The following is a 20,953-nucleotide window of genomic DNA, read 5'->3' on the forward strand; positions in this document are numbered from 1 at the left end:
GGGCTACGGAGGCCATTTGTCGAGCCGGAGGGGTTGTCGTTGCGGGTCGTTGGTACATGGGACACTGGGGGTCACTGGCATAGTGTCCGGTCTGTTGGCAGCGGAAACAGGTGATCTTGACTCGGGGTCCCGACCTCCCCGGTGGCCATGTGCTGGCTGGAGGTGGGGCAGGAAAGTGCGGAGGTTGGCCTCTGGGGGGACTGTGCTGGGAGCCCCCCGGGAATTCCCTCGGTCGGCCTTGGTTCCCTCCGCCCCTCTGGCGGGGGGGTCCCTGACTGTGGCGACCGTAGTCTCCCACGGGACCCCGGGAGGCCCGGGTGTTCACCCATCGGTCAGCTTCGACGGACAGTTTTCGAGGGTCAGTGAGCTTGCTGTCCAGGAGGTGCTGGCGTAACTCCACAAAGCAATTGGCGGACAAGTGTTCCCACGCGATTAGGTCGAACAGCTCCTCAAAGGTGGAGACCTTGCTGCCCTTGATCCACCCGTCCAATGCCCGGCTGTAAAAGTTCACGTACTCTACCCATGTGGTACCGGGTATCTTCTTGCAGTCTCGAAACCGTTGCCGGTACATTTCGGGGGTGAGCCCATATCTGGCTACTAGGGCATCTTTCATGTGACTGTAGGAGTTCAGCACCGTGGAGGGCAGGTCCAGCAGGGTATCTCTCCCCTCGCTCAGGAACCAGCCCCACAAACCAGCCCCCCAGTCTTTCTGCGGAACTCGGTGGGAGGTCATGGCAACCTCGTAGGCCTTGAACCATTGCTGGATGTCGTCGTTCTTGTAATATTCCTTCACCACATCCTTGGGGATGTGGACCTTTGGTTCCACGGTGGAGGAGGGTGGTTGATTTCCCGAGGGTCTGGACTCCTCACTTTTAGCCTTGAGCTCGATCTCTTTCAGGCTGCGTTCGTGTTCTAGTTGGAGTTTTCTTTCTTCGTGTTCTCTCTGGCGTTTCTTTTCCTCGAGTTCTCCTTGTAGGCGTAATTGTTCTACCGCCAACTTTTTCTCGGCCAGTTTTAGCTCTCCCTCGATTTTCAGTTTTGCTAGTTCTAGTTCGTGGTTGCGGCCCCTTTCTCGGTCCGCTAGCTCCTCCGGGGATAGGCCCCTCTCTGGGGCGCTGCTCCTCCCTGGGATGCTTCGTGGTTCGTTTGGCGACTCTCCTTCTGTTTGGGCCAGGGAAGCTCCTGCCTCGACCCAGGTCTTCAATGCTCCCTGGAAATTCTCTTTCGTGCTTAATCCGGTGGTAGCGATTCCAAGGTCTTTGCAGAATTGTTTTAATTCTCGATGTGTATAATATTCCAACTGGTCCTCTCGAAATGTCGGGCTTGTGTTGGTACCTGCGGCACCTAGGGAGGTTTCTCCTTCCATCTCTTTTCGGTAGTGCGTCAGCCGTTTACTGCACGATCTCTAGGTGTCGGCTCGTATCCCGTCGTCTGCCACCAAATGTTGGAAAGGCGTTCTCCGGGGGGTTTCGGAATACGTTCCTGACCACCCGTTGACCCACCTCTCCCAGAGTTAGGCCGAGCAAGGGCGGGGAGGCCCTGTCACACCTCTGGTCTCCTCCCCAAGGAGGGTTTCAATCGGCCACCAGGCCCCCGGTGAGCGGGCGCCTCGCCTGCTGGGCGTCTGGAGTCCCTCCCAGACCCACCTGAACAGATCAAAGGGCCGAGCGACAGGAAATCCCGACACACCGCCCCCAGGCACCAAGACCCCTCTCTGCGAGGACTCCGGACTTCAAAGAGGAGGGGAAGTATAACAAGGGGTGCTGAAGGGACGGGAGGCAGAGAAGACCTGGACCTACGAGAGCCCTGCTGACCTGGTCGCGGCTCGATCGATCCCTGAACCGAAGAACGCTACCCGAACTCTGAACCACCTGAGCCCTGCTGACGCTGTCGCGGCTCCCCGAACTCTGAACCATCTGAGCCCTGCTGACGCTGTCGCGGCTCCCCGAACTCTGAACGATTGTGTAGTGCACTGTGATGTAGAACCGTGGAGAGCACGGTGTAGTGTGATATGCACTGTGAGTGATGTAGTGCAGTAGGGGTGGTGCTGGTGCAGTGTGTGATTGTGCAGTGCACTTTGATGTAGAACCGTGGAGAGCACGGTGTAGTGTGATATGCACTGTGAGTGATGAAGTGCAGTTAGGGTGCTGCTGGTGCAGTGTATGATATTGTGCAGTGCACTGTGATGTAGAACAGTGGAGAGAGAGCACGGTGTAGTGTGATATGCACTGTGTGTGATGCAGTGCAGTAGGTGTGGTGCTGGTGCTGTGTATGAGATTGTGTAGTGCACTGTGATGTAGAACAGTGGAGAGAGAGCACGTGTAGTGTGATATGCACTGTATGTGATGTAGTACAGTAGGGGTGGTGCTGGTGCAGTGTATTAGATTGTGCAGTGCACTGTGATGTAGAACAGTGGAGAGAGATCACGGTGTAGTGTGATATGCACTGTGAGTGATGAAGTGCAGTTGGGGTGGTGCTGGTGCAGTGTATGAGATTGTGCAGTGCACTGTGATGTAGAACCGTGGAGAGCACGGTGTAGTGTGATATGCACTGAGTGATGTAGTGCAGCAGGGGTAGTACTGGTGCAGTGTGTGATTGTACAGTGCTCTGTGATGTAGAACCGTGGAGAGCACGGTGTAGTGTGATATGCACTGAGTGATGAAGTGCAGTAGGGGTGGTGCTGGTGCAGTGTATGAGATTGTGCAGTGCACTGTGATGTAAAACAGTGGAGAGAGAGCACGGTGTAGTGTGAAATGCACTGTGTGGGATGTAGTGCAGTTGGGGTGGTGCTGGTGCAGTGTATGAGATTGTGCAGTGCACTGTGATGTAGAACCATGGAGCGAGAGCACGGTGTAGTGTGAAATGCACTGTGAGGGTTAAAGTGCAGTTGGGGTGGTGCTGGTGCAGTGTATGAGATTGTGTAGTGCACTGTGATGTAGAACCGTGGAGAGAGAGCACGGTGTAGTGTGATATGCACTGTGAGTGATGAAGTGCAGTTGGGGTGCTGCTGGTGCAGTGTATGATACTGTGCAGTGCACTGTGATGTAGAACAGTGGAGAGCACGGTATAGTGTGATATGCACTGTGAGTGATAAAGTGCAGTTGGGGTGGTGCTGGTGCAGTGTATGAGATTGTGCAGTGCACTGTGATGTAGAACAGTGGAGAGCACGGTGTAGTGTGATATGCACTGTGTGTGATGTAGTGCAGTAGGGGTGGTGCTGGTACAGTGTATGAGATTGTGTAGTGCACTGTGATGTAGAACCGGAGAGAGAGAGCACGGTGTAGTGTGATATGCACTGAGTGATGTAGTGCAGTTGGGGTAGTGCTGGTGGAGTGTGTGATTGTACAGGGCTCTGTGATGTAGAACAGTGGAGAGCATGGTGTAGTGTGATATGCACGGTGAGTGATGTAGTGCAGTAGAGGTGGTGCTGGTGCAGTGTATGAGATTGTGCAGTGCACTGTGATGTAGAACCGTGGAGAGCACGTTGCAGCGTGTGAGGCTTTGCAGTGCGGTATGATGCAGTGCAGTGATATGGGACTGTGAACAGTGCATGATGTGAGGATGTGCAGCGCAGTGCGTTGTAGAGCAGCAGTGGGTGGAGTAAGGTAGCGCCTAGTGTACAGCAGCATGGCGTGCCCCTTGATGAGATGGTGCATTTTGCCAGGACAGGTGTATTATTGGGGAGGTGTTGGGGGTGAGGGAGGGGACCCTGGTACTTTACCCATGTTCCACGTCCCGATGTACACAGAGACGAGGTCCGGCTCGTCCAGAGCGGAGTGTTTGATCTTCATCAGCTGCAGCAGCTGGCAGAAGGCCTCGCGCTTCTGCAGAGGAAATCAAGAAAAATGTGAGGGCGGGGTGAGGGGGGGGGGATGACAGAGGAGCGAGGGAGTGTGAGAGAGCGAGACAATGCGACAGAGGGAACGAGGAAGGGAAGATAAAGCTAGTTGAGGAGAGAGTGACTGTGAGAGGGAGGGTGAGAGCGAGACAGGAGAGACAAAGACAAAGGAGATAAAGAATACGAGGGAGGGGGGAGACAGGGAAGAGAAGAAGGAAGCGAGAGAGAAAGAAAGATATATAGAATGAGCGTTTGCAATGCAATAGGTCTCGCGTTTGTGAGGGTTTCAGCTATTGGCATTGTAAACGACAATGCCTTTTATTTGTGTTGGTTTTTAAAAACAGATAAATTAAAGGCATTGTTATTTACAATGCCAATAGCTTAAACTCACGCAAATGCGAGCCCCATTAAGCAAGGTGTAACTGCATCTGCGCCCCGTGCAGCCCGCAGGCGGCGATGTTGTCACGTCCATGGAAGCCGTGAAAGTTAGGAGAAAAGAAAACTATAGTTATGCACGGCTACAATTAAGATAGTAGTGAACGTCTTACTTATAGCAGTGCCTAAATATAGTCTACTTTTCTCACAACGTTCACAATGCACGCAGCCCTCAAATACCAAGCGGGGGGGGGAGGGGGGAGGGGAGGGTGGGGGGCGGCAGTGTGAGGGAGGGTGTGGCAGCTGCCGCACTGGTATGCAGAGTCGTTCATTGACAAATAGTAAAACTGGAATACAAGTACCAGAGAGCAAAGTTTACAATCAGACCTGGTAGGTGTAATGCCGCAGCCATGAAGTAAAGGGTGCGACCAACAGGTTCCTTGAAAGAGGACTAATTCAGAGGCTCTATGCACTGTGAGAAGTTGGCCTGGCATATGCTGGTCACTAGTTCTAGTGGCCACCTTGCACCAGTACAATTCGACTCTTATGGTAGATAGGTTTAAGACAACCTTTTAAAGAAAGCTATCCTAGTGGTAGCTGTGGAGAGCAGCCTTCAGGCTAAGTCTCTGAGGAATGTAAAGCAGCTTGTTTTACCTTATAATCTCTTGAATTACCAAATGAAAGGACACCACACAGGTATATATATCAAATATATATGAATTTATTTCTAGACACACTCTACTAATCTCTTTATGAGATTAGAAGCCAGGAACACATTCAAATATCAACGTTTCACAATAAGTTAAGCACAAATATGGCTGGAGCCCTAGGGGCGTACCAGACCAAATACTAAAAAAATGGGTTAGGAAAGTCGACTTGCAAAATGACAAGGCCTAGGGCCTGTAGAATCGCTGGGGCTTCACTACTGTAGTGAAAGCAGGTAAGTAACAGACCCACGGGAGAAGCATGCAGTGTGTGAACACAGCTGCGTGTTCCCTATTGATTACAATGGAGCAAGTCGCGGTTTGATTTTTAAAGTTTTAGGGTACTGTGGTAAATATTTCTCCTTTACCGGGACTGAATTTGATACAGAAACATTATAAAATAGCTCAGTAAAATGAGAGGCAGAATCCGTGATATTAGAGTTTCGGAATGGGCTTTATTCCGGTGGTCGATTATAATCGGATGCTTCAAGTTCCATCACCACGGGGGTTCAGGAAGTGAAGTACATACTTTATTGACAAGAAGTAACTTTTATAGTACATACATTATAATGAAGTGAATACAGTAGGCGTAACAATTGATAAGGACATTGACGTTTGGTTTGCGTAACCGAAAATGGGTGTAATAATGAGTAAAAAAGAACATGATTGGTTATGATGTAATACATAGGTGGATCTATAAGATAATACTTGGCATAGATGCGCGCGCAGCAGTATGACGTGTAATTGACGTGTAACTAGGGGGTGACGGGGACTTGACATTTAGCTCTATATGTGGAGACAAGAAGTCTGGGGGGTCAAGTCAACCTAATCCCAAATCATATCTAACATCCTATGTTTAAAGAACTATGTTATCCATAAAAGAAGGACTCTCGGACAGAATCTATTCTATACTGACTGTGCGTGCATGTACAAGCGTCTAAGTGTCTACACTAAATGCGAGGGGGTAGGAATATTCCATGGTAACAGGGCTATGAATTACTTGCATGAGGACAGAGAAGATGGGCCTTTTTGCTTGGTAACTGGAAGAATGTTTACTTAAACTACTAGGCAGGAATGTGTCGGCTGAGGGGGAAGCAGATAATTCGAAGGTGAAATACAGTTCTTTGGCAGAGAGTAAGCTGATGTCAGGCTTCGTGAGCCGCGCAGAGAATGAGACAAAGTTCATGGTCACAGATGCAGGCTCGGGCTGGAGCTTTTAGAGGCAGAAGGCAAGAAGAGTTTGATGACAGAATCAGGGCCTACTTGCCTGGACTGTAAAATGGCATAAGTGAACCATATTAAGCCGATGGCTTTTCATACTTAGGAATGGGATATCCGGCCTATTCATGGCGGATCTGTCAAAGGACATGTTGACGGTGGACGCACATGTATTTGCGTCTTCATAACTGGAACTGGGGGAACATATATGTACTTGTGATATACACATGGAACCGTTGGGGTCCAAGATAGGGGACATAACTGACCAGGAAAATCCATATTTCCACATTCCCTCCTTGTCCCCTACTTGCCCTTCAAGAGATATCAATCTTCATCAATCCATTGATCTGTTCATATAGCATCATTTGTTCTTCTTTCTTCTTCCGGGATCTTGAATGAAAATCGTGATGTGGGATACACGATGTGGCACACAGACCACAAATCGCTGGTCCACATTGTAGACATAGACAGCAACTGAATAGTATGAGAAGGCCAATACCTAGGAAGGATAAAACTCTCCATCCCCAGGCTGATACCGCATTCCAAAACCAACTGGACCAAGTCCAAGTGCCTGGGTTCTGGTGTATCTGGCTTACAATCTTATGAAGGCGAGTGATGGCTTTATATACAGATGGCGAATTTTCTGGTATGAATACGCAGCAGCTTGATCCGATGACCCTACAAGCTCCGCCCCTATCAGCCAGGATGACGTCAAGGACAAGACGATTTTGAAGCACAACAATCCGCATAGCAGACTGCTCTTCCGTTAAATTGCCTAAGGCGGAAATAGTCTCATTCACTACTGCTTCAAGGGTTCTAGTTAATCTACGTATCAGCTTACTGTTAGTAACAGTACCTATATAGGGAAAGATGCCTTTATTAAAATCTACATACTTGTCCCATGCCGTTTCAGTGTAATCGACAATGGGGAGATCTCTCCGTTCTCTGTTGTGTACTAAATGAATATTTCTGTAATAATCAGGAGGAGCTAGGAAAACAGGTGGCAAAAGGAATGCAATGTAGCAGGTACCATCCCAATCTAGGGGTAGACGCATATATGCAGTCTGACCACATATAAAGTAGGAGTGGTGATATGCTCTGAATGAAGATTTGCCTTGGTCACTGAATTCTACTGTAGTAGTGCATTGACTGTGGCCCATATGTATGGAACCAACCTTTCTTACACATAATTCACCTTTTGCTGGGAATACTGACATGGTGGGTAAGACTAGCTCAACTTCGGATACGACATTTAGAATCATGAGATTAGGTGTAAAATTACCTAATCCATATACTTCATTTTCTAGATCAATTCCTGTTCTTTTGGGGCGACCCTCCTTGTCAGGGTAGCAGACTTTGAATAAAACTAGGTTCAGGTTTCCCCATATCCAATGGTCTTGGTAAACTGCTGTGTCTGAGTCTATGGAATTAATTAAACTAAACCATGCTCCACAGGAGCCATTATGTGTAAATGGATGTGGAAAGAAAGGCAGGACTCCTTCATAATTCTGATAGGGAGGGAGTCGGCCACACACCCAACAATTGGTGGCATTACTAGTCTGATGGGAATGATGTAACATACTAATGAAAGTGTTATTGCGCAGCGCAAGTCTATAAGACAATTCATGCGGAGGTAAGTCACTAAAAGAATGTTCAGCAGCAACATTATAAACATGTCTAGAAATAGGGTAATATATGTGCAACAACATACTTGTAATAATTATTAAAAGACTCAATAAAAACAAAATTAATAATGTCACTATGCAGTGGCTACGCAGTGATTTACAATACGCCTGTCGTTTCAACATTTTTCGGGTATTTTTTCTACTCAGGTCCAAGGGATACATGTCAGAGACAATTCAACCGCTTCACCTTGGAGAGGACTTAAACAATCAAATTGCTCGACTTGGTGGGCCTAAGCTTTAGTTTGTAATTTTCAGATTTGTTCTGTTCAACAAAAGGGAGTTTTGTATCAGTCTGTGAGGGAGTACAGGGCACAGTGTCTATATCCGAAGATAGTCCATGAAATTTCTTGATGTGGCTTGAATGAATCCAGCCCTTGCGGCCCTCGATCTTCACGGCTGTTCTTGTGGTCAACAGGACCAACTTGGGTGCTTTCCACCTGGGCTCCAGCTGAGTCTTTCGGTCGAAATTCCTCACAAAGACAAGATTACCCGGAACAACGTCATGGGGTTTCACCTCAGTGTTGTCGGGAAAGGCTGCAGCTACCTGTGAACGAGAAGATTGTAGTGCAGACATCAAGGAAGCCAAGTAATCTGTCAGCATATTACAGTCAATATCAGTTATTTTGCGTGGTATAGGCGTCCCCCACATATTCGGTGGTCTACCGAAGATCACCTCATACGGGGATAGCCCTGTTCTAGAGTGTGCTACCATTCTCATGTAAAAAAGTGCAACTGGTAATGCTACTATCCAGTCGACCCCTTTCTCTCTGCATATTTTGGACAGTCTGATTTTCAGTGTCTGATTATGTCTTTCTACGAGACCTGCTGCCTCGGGGTGTCGGACACAGTGGAATTTCCACTGATATCCTAGCAGAAGTGAAACGTGTTTCATTAATTCGGATGAGAACGGCTGGCCGTTATCTGAGTAGACAACACGTGGTAAACCGTATCGTGGGAAGAATTCTCGAACCAACTGTTTGGCAGTAGTCGGGGCAGTGTAATCTGAAACCGGGTACGCCTCTGTCCAACGGGACAGAGCGCAGACAACTACGAGAACATATTTGAATCCTCGACATCGTTCCATCTGGATATAATCCATCTGTAGGACTTCAAAAGGGTGATCAGGAGGAAATCCACCCTGTTCTACGGGAACACTTTTTCCTGGGTTGAACTGGCAACAGATCATACAGGTACGGACCTTTTGTTTTGCTGCTGCTCGTAAATGTTTATTGAACCAAATGTGTTGAATGCTGTCTAGCATAGCTTTTTCTCCTAGATGTGCCGGACTATGTATAGTGTTAATTACGACTTGGACCATTGAATCAGGAAGGAACCATACAGACCTTTCCTTCATCATCCATCCTTGGTCCGTTTGGATCCCTCCTAACTCGGTCCATTTCTTTATTTCGTCTGGTGTAGCATGTGTCTGTATGTCAATTACGTCAAGAGTAGGATCTTTAACGGTCATACAATGTGTCGGTGTCGGGACTATTGTCTTTGTCATGTCGGGGGTCTGAGTTTGAGCAGTCAGTTTAGCTGTTCTGTCGGCTAGATCATTGCCTTGGGAAATGATATCAGTAACCTTCGTATGGGCCTTACATTTCATAATTGATATTTCAGTGGGTAGATGTATTGCATCTAATAATGCGTGAATGAGGGGTCCGTGCTGAATGTGGGCACCGTGGGAAGTTAAATAACCTCTCTCTCGCCACAGCACGCCGAAGTCATGTACAACTCCGAATGCATAACGTGAATCAGTGTATATGTTGACTTTTTTATTCGTGGCTTGAATACAGGCTTGTGTCAGAGCGATGAGCTCTGCGGCTTGAGCTGACAAAGTATTTATACGATTAGTTTCAATGACTTCAGTATCTGTTGTGACTGCATAAGCGGCTACTAACTCTCCTGTACTTGTTCTCATGCATGAACCATCGACATAAAATGTCAAGTCTGGATCTGACAATGGAACATCGGTCAAGTCTTGTCTGGGTTTTGTCGTTACAGTAATAACTTCAATACAGTCATGGGCTAGTGGGTCTGTTCCGGTTACTGGCAAAAGTGTGGCAGGATTCAATGTGTTACAGCGTCTTATTTCTATATGTGGCTGAAACAATGTAAGTTCATACCCTGTAAGTCGTGCTACGGTCAAGTGTTGTGTTTGTGTTCTATTTACAAGAACCTCTACTGCGTGGGGTACTTGAACTGTCAATGGATGTCCTAACACTATGGCATCGCTTTGTCTGATTGCTAAAGCTGTTGCTGCTACTGATTTTAGGCATGCAGGCAAAGCCTGAGTTACGGGATCTAATGTACTAGAAAAATACGCACATGGTTTGTGTGCTCCTGCTTGTTCCTGTGTGAGTACTGACAAGGCAGTACCTTCGCGCTCTGTAACAAAAAGTGTAAACTGTTTTCTGTAACATGGCGTTGCTAAAACAGGTGCTTGACATAAAGCTTTCTTTAAGTTTTCAAAAGCTTGTGTGTGTTCCTGAGTCCAAGGGAGAACAGTCGATGTGGCTGCCTCCTGTGTTGTCAACTGAATGAGTGGTTTTGCTAGAAATGCATATTGCGGGATCCACTGTCTACAGTATGAAGTGAGGCCTATGAAAGCCCGCACCTCCTTTTGTGTCTTGGGTATTGGCATGTTAGCTATCAACTGAATGCGGTCGGGTGTAAGCTGCCTTCCCTCCTTGTCCAGCGAGTGTCCAAGATAAACAACTTGCTGGACACAGAATTGCAGCTTAGAAGGGGACACCTTGTGCCCTTTTTCGGCTAGAAATTGTAAAACTGTCAGTGATGCTTTCTCACATTCAGGTTCGCTTCTTGGTATGCGATCTATGTGGGGCGGAATTAGCATACTCGGGAGCTGCGTCATCTAAATATGAGGAAAGAAAAACATCTTCTGCGGTTCTAGGATGCCCCTTAGGATGTACCTTTATTGGGAACAATGGGGTTGGCAAGTCTTTTGGTGTCTCTGGAGTAGCCTTAGGTAATCCTTCGGCCAGAAGGGGATACATACCATTCATAAGGGCATTTCTTTGTCTGTCTACTTGCTCTGATTTCACTCGGATACCTTCCTCAATTAATAGATTCTCTCGAACTTTATTGGAATTCTCTTTACTCTTCTCTTCCTGTCTACGTGCTTTTTCTGTTCGTCTATGTGATTCTTTACGCCATAATTCAACGGCGTCTTTCTGTGACTGTCTGACTTTCCTTTTCCATAACTCTTCCTCGACTTTCATGATGCACTCTGCATCCCAGGTCCCCGCTGTGGGCCACCTCAGCAGATCATCGACATATTGAAGCAAGGCAGTGTTAACTGGCATGTGGATACTGTCGAGTTCTCGTTTCAGTGCTTGGCTATAGATGCTGGGGCTTTCTGTAAATCCTTGAGGTGCGCGTGTGAATTTAAAGCTACGTCCATTTAAACTAAATCCGAACAAATATTGGCTTTCCGGATCTATTGGGACGCTGAAAAAGGCATTTTTGAGATCAATTACAGTAAAGAATGTTGCTTCGGAATCAATAGCTGTCAATGATGACGAGATATCTGGAACCACAGGAAATTGTGGCACAATGCATTTGTTTAACTCGCGCAGATCAATAACCAATCGATATAATGGCGGCGCTGTAGGATCTGTTCGTTTAAGAATCGGTATTATCGGTGAATTACATATATTGGAGTCTGTTTCCACAACTACTCCTTGGGCAATGAGTTCGTCAATGATTTGTAGTAAAGCCACTACAGCATCTGGTGGTAACTTGTATTGTCGCATTCGTGGTAGCACCACTCCTGCCTTTAGTGTGACTCGATATGGTGTAATATTCATGCAACCGACATCAGTAGGGCCTTGTGCCCATAGACGTGTAGGTAAAGTCTGCAGTCGGGGATCCATGTCTCTAGATACATAGTGACCTTTAAAATCACGTAAAAACAATCTTACTCCTTCCGGAGAACAACATATTATAGCTCCTAGAGCTTTTAACGTTTTTATTCCTAATAGATTTTCTGGACATGATTTAGTAAGCAATAAATCTGTAGTTCGGGTCAAAGGTCCTATCGTAAGTGGCAGAGGTTGTGACACTTCATTAACAATAGGTTTTCCTGAAAAACCAAGGGAAATATTCTGTGAGCCTGAGAGGGGTGCCCCTGGAACTTCACTACGTTTTATAGTTGTTCGACTTGCCCCTGTATCGAGTAAAAATTTTCTATCTTGACCTAATAATTTACTATGTACATAAGGTCCTTCTTGATCTACAGGAATCTCGATAAGGGGTAAGTCAACTTCCCTCTCTAGGCTCGTTCATGCGTAACGCTGATACTCGGGATATTCATACTGTGCGGTCTGATACATTTGTCGTGTTGTTGTTTGTGTGGCAGCAACAGGCAATGGGGGTGCAGCTGGCACAAACTGTATTGGCTGTTGTGCGGCTGGCATGGCCTGGGCATGCTGCATAGCTCCTTGTTCATTCTGATCTTGTCTTAGTGGCCGTGATCTTTCTTGTGTTTTACCTATGGCGATATTATGTTTTAAAACTGGACAATCGTGTACGTAATGGCCTGGCTTTTTACAATAATTACATGTCCCCTTTACAGGTCCTGCTGAATCGGAATGTGTCATACCCTTTTTATGTCCTTCAGCTGGAACTGTCTGGGAAACTAGCATTTTCATCTTCGTGTCTTTCATGCGTCTGTGTTCATGTTCTTGTTCCTCTCTAATTCTATTGTGATGGTACTGTAACATTTGTAACATTTGTGATGGAGTGTTACCTTGCCAGGTACTCTCGAATTTTAATACTCTATTCTTTACTGGGGGCAGAGCATTTTCTACTAATTTTGTTACAAACAGATGCGGGTATGATTCGCTACTTGCTTTTATGCCACTATTTATACCAAAACATTTCTCGAATCGGGCATAGTAATCGCTAGTGTCTTCATCTTGCTTCTGCTTACAGGCTGAGATTGTACCCCAATCTTCCTTTTTCGTAGTTAATAAACGCGGCAGTACCTGTACTAGTAGTCCTGGTAATGCCTTAGTTTTGTCCCCAAGCCCTGCACCTGGACCTCGGGCCCTTTCTTCTGCTTCTAATGCTGACCATTCTATCTTTTGATCACCTACCTCCCACTCTTTTTCCTTGAGTTTCTCATAAATGCCAGCAGGCATCAACACCTTTAATATTGTCATAATGTCGGGGTAGGTATACTCTCCCATGAGTAACATGTCTTTGATTTCTCGGTGAAAACCCGCTGGGTCTTTGTCATGACTGGGTACCACTTTCTTCATTTGTAACAATTCTATTTTCGATATAGGCGTATATACAAATACGCGTTTAAACTCATTGTCCTCACCCTTTATTGGGTGCACTTCTCGTAAGGGATTCTGTCTATCTATGTGATACGTAGTTCTTTCCTTGACGGACAATGGAACATGTTCTGAACATATAAAAAGAATATACTGCTTTCTTGATTCTAGGATTTCTTTAATTAATTCAGTACCTGGACCTCTCCATTTATTCATAAGCAATTCAGTCAATATGTCAGGTAGGGGACCAGGGTCCGAATGCTGACTCCGATATAGTATAATGAGTTGTTGAATCCCAGCTAACCTTTGTTCATCTGGGGTAAGATTCAAAAATGTGCGTACTACTGTATCATCACTATATTTTCCGGGACTGTCCACCCAATGAACAGCTGCCCTTGCTAAATCTTGTTCATCCATAGAATCGAGAAAATGATAACCCCTTCGTTCTCGGAGTAGTTTGTCGGCGGTTTGGAACGAATGCTCGTTAGACCTTATGTTAATTATAGGTATTTGAAAATTCCTGTTATTATCTGGACATATCGGATGTATTGAGTCAGTGTGATATCTAGTCTTACTCCTATTACAAGATCTTCCTCTACCTACATAGGCTATGGTGTCCGACTGCCCTGTGGGCAGTCCTGACCCTTCTTCCTCGTTTTGTTCGAACTCGTCTACCTCTAATCGCTCTTCGTGTAGGCGTTCTATTTCTTTACGGATCTTTCGGCACATGGCTATTATACAATTTTGTTTATCATGTCTCCCTTCTGATATATTCTGGCTCCATCTTGTAAGAATTTTCATGGCTTCCGGGTCTACCCCCGGTCGGTCTTGATTTCTGATCACACAGTTTATGAGGAAACGTAACAGTTCCCCCTGTATCTCTACTTTCTGGTATTCCATAGCTCTGTAAATACATTCTGGATCTCGCCCTGTTTGGACAAAATGATATATATTATCTAGATGCGCAGTCATTCCTGGTAACTTCGCTAAATACACTGCGGCTCGTCTGATACGCAATGATGCTAGGGTCATTTCGTCCTCCTTTCCAGGCACCGGGTCATATCTACAATCTATAAGAAGTTCCTTAAGCGCACGGGCACTAAGGAGTTTGGGTGTACGTGAATGCGCTGACTCTTGAAAAGTAAGTTTATTTATTCTGGGTGGCGTAGAAAAGACATTGGTAGCTCCTCCCGCGGCCCCATCTGGTCACCCGTCGGGTGTAAAAGGATTCGTCGAACGTGACACAGCAACTGCAGGTGTGGACACAGCCATGGAAGCACCTGTAGAAACAGATGCAGAAACAGATGTGTTTGCCGGAACTTGTGACTCGATTTGCTGCTGTAGGGATACGGGCACTGGATCTTGGCGTTGAACCTCCCTGGTATGCGATCTATGTGGGGCGGAATTAGCATACTCGGGAGCTGCGTCATCTAAATATGAGGAAAGAAAAACATCTTCTGCGGTTCTAGGATGCCCCTTAGGATGTACCTTTATTGGGAACAATGGGGTTGGCAAGTCTTTTGGTGTCTCTGGAGTAGCCTTAGGTAATCCTTCGGCCAGAAGGGGATACATACCATTCATAAGGGCATTTCTTTGTCTGTCTACTTGCTCTGATTTCACTCGGATACCTTCCTCAATTAATAGATTCTCTCGAACTTTATTGGAATTCTCTTTACTCTTCTCTTCCTGTCTACGTGCTTTTTCTGTTCGTCTATGTGATTCTTTACGCCATAATTCAACGGCGTCTTTCTGTGACTGTCTGACTTTCCTTTTCCATAACTCTTCCTCGACTTTCATGATGCACTCTGCATCCCAGGTCCCCGCTGTGGGCCACCTCTGACTTTCTGGTAATCCCTTGGTATAGTCTACCCATAAATCAAGAAATAATATAGCGTCTAAGCCATGTTTGTGATACATAAAGTGCCCTGGAGTGTCCCTAGGAGGAATAGGGACGGCTTCTTCGAGAACCCCTTTTCTGGTAGTGATCTGTCTTAATTTCGAAAAGAGCGGCATATTGAGAACTGACCTTATACTTGATTTTGACCTGATACTTGAATTTGAACAGACATAATACAATAAACACGATAATGAACAGTCATTCATACCACGATATACTTAAACACTTTAAACATTAAACATTAAACCTTTAACTGAAACAACAATGATGATCGTCTGCATAACTAATCACCAAGCTTAATTCTCGACAATAACTAGACAATAACTAGACACTTCGGAATACTTCGGAATACTTGATATACTGCTAAACAGTACAGATACACTGCTAAAACAGTGCAGACCGGATTTGTGTACCCAAACCCGTCTTGACCGGCACAACCTATGTGCACGTCAGAAATGCCTCCCCAGCAATGGTACTCACCGGGTAGCTTCGGAAACGGAAGGCCTCAGTAACTTGAACTTGAACCGGACTGGACTCGACTCGACTCGACTCGTCGGACACTGGGCTTGACTTCGGACTGGTGGGTCTCTGTATACCTCGGATCTTGCTCTCTCAGCTAGGCTCTGGTCGGGATACTTCGCACTTCTCACCGCCTCGTCTGGGTGTTGATCGCAGTCTCAGTCGCCCCCGCTTGACCGGAGGGAGATACAGGAAATCCTGCTGGTACGCGTTATTGTCCGTCCAGCTGTGGCAGGAGACCGGGCCTGCAACGCACCGCCGGCGCGTGAGATGAGAAAGTGTCCCTGTTCGGGCGCCATCATGTGGTAAATATTTCTCCTTTACCGGGACTGAATTTGATACAGAAACATTATAAAATAGCTCAGTAAAATGAGAGGCAGAATCCGTGATATTAGAGTTTCGGAATGGGCTTTATTCCGGTGGTCGATTATAATCGGATGCTTCAAGTTCCATCACCACGGGGGTTCAGGAAGTGAAGTACATACTTTATTGACAAGAAGTAACTTTTATAGTACATACATTATAATGAAGTGAATACAGTAGGCGTAACAATTGATAAGGACATTGACGTTTGGTTTGCGTAACCGAAAATGGGTGTAATAATGAGTAAAAAAGAACATGATTGGTTATGATGTAATACATAGGTGGATCTATAAGATAATACTTGGCATAGATGCGCGCGCAGCAGTATGACGTGTAATTGACGTGTAACTAGGGGGTGACGGGGACTTGACATTTAGCTCTATATGTGGAGACAAGAAGTCTGGGGGGTCAAGTCAACCTAATCCCAAATCATATCTAACATCCTATGTTTAAAGAACTATGTTATCCATAAAAGAAGGACTCTCGGACAGAATCTATTCTATACTGACTGTGCGTGCATGTACAAGCGTCTAAGTGTCTACACTAAATGCGAGGGGGTAGGAATATTCCATGGTAACAGGGCTATGAATTACTTGCATGAGGACAGAGAAGATGGGCCTTTTTGCTTGGTAACTGGAAGAATGTTTACTTAAACTACTAGGCAGGAATGTGTCGGCTGAGGGGGAAGCAGATAATTCGAAGGTGAAATACAGTTCTTTGGCAGAGAGTAAGCTGATGTCAGGCTTCGTGAGCCGCGCAGAGAATGAGACAAAGTTCATGGTCACAGATGCAGGCTCGGGCTGGAGCTTTTAGAGGCAGAAGGCAAGAAGAGTTTGATGACAGAATCAGGGCCTACTTGCCTGGACTGTAAAATGGCATAAGTGAACCATATTAAGCCGATGGCTTTTCATACTTAGGAATGGGATATCCGGCCTATTCATGGCGGATCTGTCAAAGGACATGTTGACGGTGGACGCACATGTATTTGCGTCTTCATAACTGGAACTGGGGGAACATATATGTACTTGTGATATACACATGGAACCGTTGGGGTCCAAGATAGGGGACATAACTGACCAGGAAAATCCATATTTCCACAGTACTTCGAGGAAGTCTACAAGCAAGCCACTTACAAGGTAAGTAACTCGAGGGCCAACACACACTAGGGCACCAGAGTACTCGTGTTACCTCACCCAGGGAAGCCGGGTGCATAGGTGTCTTTTGGTGTCGGGTCGCGTCGCTGTTTTCTATGGAGACCAAAGAAGACTTGCTGCTTGCGTCGACTGAAGAAGTGTCCGGTGGAATCCAAGGATGGATTCGAGTTGCAGATGACCTGAAAATTGAAGGGACAGTGTTCAAAGTCACTTGCCAGTGACCGGTGGCCAGGAAGATGGATGACCACAGATGTCGGGTGATTTCAGGTCAATGATGGTGTTTTGACTCTTCACTCACGAGGTCCAGGAGAGAACAACGATGACCAGCAGCTGGATTTGGAGTGAACCACGACGTCTACAGCTGACTGCGGTGTCAGCAACCGGATTGGAGCCAACAAGCCTTGGCAACTGCAAGTTTTGTGTAGAGTGAAGAAAGTCGATGGTGCAGACCAGCAAGGTCTGAGGGACTCACCCAGCAAGGGTACGTGAGGGCAGGCTTGGAGCAACCAGGGAAACCCTTTGAGTCGATAAGAAAGTCTTCAGGGGACCCACAAGCCAATGGACAAGAGATCGCAAAGGCGCCTCTTCAGGAAATGCTTCACAGGAGCCCACGGTCACTTGGAACAGGGTAGGCCTCAGATTTTCGCTGCAAAACTTACTGGAGACTTGGGCCACAAATGGTCTAAGGCACAAGTTTGTGGAACGTCGTGAAGGGGTTGCACTTGACAATAGTGCACGCTCCCCGGGTATTGCTGTTCCTCGTCACTCGTGGGGTCCACTTGCACACAGCTCTGCTGGGGACTCACAATGGTCGTCAAAAAGTCAGGAGATCCACTTCCGGGGCTGCAGGGACTTCGAACTCCGGCGGGAGCGGGAAAGATTGCAACCGTTGATTAAGGTTTTTGGTGCCTGCCAAGCAGGGGATTCACTCCTTGACTCCAAGGGAGATTCTTCTGTCTTCCAAAGGTAGTGGAACGTCGAAGGGCCAGGATTCTTCTTTGTAGAGCGTTGTCCAGGGTTATCTGTTTTGCAATGGCAAAGTTTGCTATCTTATACTGAAGATAGGGGAGGGACTAGCTCTATGACCACTCCTCTAGGAGGGTCAGGGGAGGGGGTGGTTACATCCACTTCCCTTTGTCCAGTTTCGCGCCAGAGCAGGGGCAGGTAGCCCCTGAACCGGTTTGAGCTGGCATATGCACAGAGGAGCCTATTGCTCCCCCAGTGCAGGACTTCAAAGCATTCTAGGAGTGCACCCACCCAGCCCCAATACACTAAATCCTGTCTGGGAGGTGGTGACACCTCCCTGTGACAGGATGCCTTTTGTTGGGCTTCCTCCACTGCGAGTTTCAGTCAGCAGCAGGAGGGCAGCACAGTGTCTGTGCTGGTGGCATCCATTTTGTGATGCCAGGGTTCTTTCAGATTTCTGTCATTTTACATGTCGTCCCTTCTAGAAGGGTGGGATCATGCTCCCACATCATGGACTGATGTGGGGGTATGATTCCAAGTTGTTTGACACCAAACACAACATGTTTCGATGCAGTCATTCCAAAGTTAGCATTTTAATGCACTTAAGAGTATATGGTTTAACCGCATCCACAAACAGCCATAAAGAATAGACTCTGTTAGCTGCAGAGGGGCCCTGCTCATGCAGAGGCACCCCCTCACATTGTAAACCAAGCACCCTGCCCTCAGGATTGATAGGGCCTGCCATAGGGATGGCTGATAGGTTTATATGTGTGTGTGTATGGTGAGATATAGAAACCTATACCTCAGTGAAGAGTGCAAACACTACCTCACACAGGCTGCAGTAGCAGGCCTGTGGTGTCAGATTGAGTCTGCTTCCCAGGGGTGGCATAATACATGCTGCAGCCCCTGGTAGGCCTGTGAAGTGCCTATTCCCTAGGTACCTAAGGTACCATATACTAGGGGCTCATAAGGTACCACAGTATCCAATCACTAGTGCATCTAATATACACCAAGTCGTTTAGAGAGAACAGAGAGACTGGGGCCCTGATTAGCAGGGACCCAGCCAGACTATAGTCAGAAACCAGTGTATACATCAGCAAAAAAGTGGGGGCAACATAAGTGCAGATCCTACACTCCTACACAACCCCCCCCCCCAAAGGCAGGGACATTAAACTAACCTTGACCAGTTGAGTCTTCATGTTGTAACTGGAAATACCTTGAGAGTCCATCTGCATTGGCATGTTGGGTCCCAGGTCTATGTTCCACTGTATAGTCCATCCCCTGTAGGGAAATGGACCACCTGAGCAGTTTAGGATTTTCACCTTTCATCTGTTTGAGCCATAGGAGGGGCTTGTGGTCAGTCTGAACTATGAAGTGAGTGCCAAGCAAGTATGGTCTCAGCTTCTTCAGGGCCCACACCACAGCAAAGGCCTCCCTCTCTATAGCTGACCAATGTTTCTCTCTAGGGGTCAGCCTTCTGCTTATGAAAGCTACTGGCTGGTCTTGACCTTCATCATTAAGTTGAGACAGTACAGCTCCCACACCCAGCTCTGAAACATCTGTTTGAACAATTAACTTCTTTTTGTAATCTGGACTCTGCAAGATGGGAGCAGTGCACATTGCCTACTTGAGGTCATCAAATGCCTTTTGACAGCTAGCTGTCCACTGAACCTTTTTTGGCATTTTCTTAGAGGTCAGATCATTGAAGGGGGTCACTAAAGATCCATATCCCTTAACAAACCTCCTGTAGTACCCAGTCAGGCCTAAAAAGGCTCTAACCTGTGCCTGGGTTGTTGGAGCTACCCATTCCATTATGGTTTGGATTTTGCTCTGCAATGGCTGACCCTGACCTCCACCTACAAGTTGGCCCAGGTACACAACCTGACTCTGCCCTATCTGGCACTTGGTGGCCTTGATAGTGAGGCCTGCTTTTTGCAGGGCCTCTAAAACATTTCTAAGGTGGACCAGGTGATCCTGCCAGGTGGAACTAAAGACAGCAATATCATCAAGATAAGCTGAGCAATAGGTTTCCATAACAGTCAGAACTTTATTCACCAACCTCTGAAAAGTGGCAGGTGCATTCTTCAAACCAAAGGGCATTACCACAAAGTGATAGTGCCCACCAGGGGTTGAAAATGCTGTTTTGGCCTTGGCATCATCAGCTAACTTGATTTGCCAGTAGCCAGCTGTTAGGTCAAATGTACTAAGATACTTGGCTGAGGCCAAAGTGTCTATAAGTTCATCTGCCCTTTGATTTGGGTAGGCATCAGTCCTGGTGACTGCATTGAGGCCTCTGTAGTCAACACAAAACCTCATTTCTTTCTTACCACCCTGGGTATGAGGTTTAGGTACAAGGACTACTGGGCTAGCCCAAGGGCTATCTGAAGGCTCATTAACACCTAGTTCCAACATTTTCTGGACTTCAGTCCTGATACAACCCCTGACATGGTCAGGTTGCCTGTAGATTTTACTCTTTACAGGCAGTCTGTCTCCAGTGTCCACCTCATGGGTGCACCAGGAAGTCTGACTTGGGGTCAGGCTAAACATATGTCTAAACTGGTGCAGAACTTGTCTGCATTCAGTTTGCTGATGTTCAGTGAGGCTGCTTGCCAAAGCAACACCATCAACTGACCCATCATCAGGGTTCTGTGAGAGCAGGTCAGGGAGAGGGTCACCCTCCTCCTCCTGGTCCTCATCAGTTGCCATGAGCAAGCCCATGTCAGCCCTGTTCACATATGGCTTAAGTCTGTTGACATGAAGCACCCTAAGGGGGCTCCTGGGAGTTCCAAGATCCACCAAGTAGGTGACCTCTCCCTTTTTCTCAACAATTGTATGGGGGCCACTCCATTTGTCCTGGAGAGCTGCTGGGGCCACAGCCAGCCTTCAACACCCACACTTTCTGTCCTGGCTGATAAACAGTTAGGACAGCCT

General features: G+C 46.8%; 1 protein-coding gene across 2 annotated transcripts in view; it reads right to left on the minus strand.

The window, feature by feature from the left end:
- Window positions 1–20,953, minus strand: part of LOC146829678 (phosphatidylinositol 3,4,5-trisphosphate 5-phosphatase 2-like) — a 737,141-nt gene that overhangs the window by 262,341 nt on the left and 453,847 nt on the right. For both annotated transcript variants that reach the window (XM_085608354.1, XM_085608353.1), the window contains exon 12: window positions 3,722–3,824. In XM_085608354.1, coding sequence (XP_085464480.1) covers window positions 3,722–3,824 — 103 coding nt within the window. The remainder of the gene's footprint in view (window positions 1–3,721; window positions 3,825–20,953) is intronic.

Source organism: Triturus cristatus, chromosome 5_2 (genome assembly GCF_964204655.1).
Source record: "Triturus cristatus chromosome 5_2, aTriCri1.1, whole genome shotgun sequence".
In the NCBI taxonomy this organism is placed as follows: domain Eukaryota; kingdom Metazoa; phylum Chordata; class Amphibia; order Caudata; family Salamandridae; genus Triturus; species Triturus cristatus.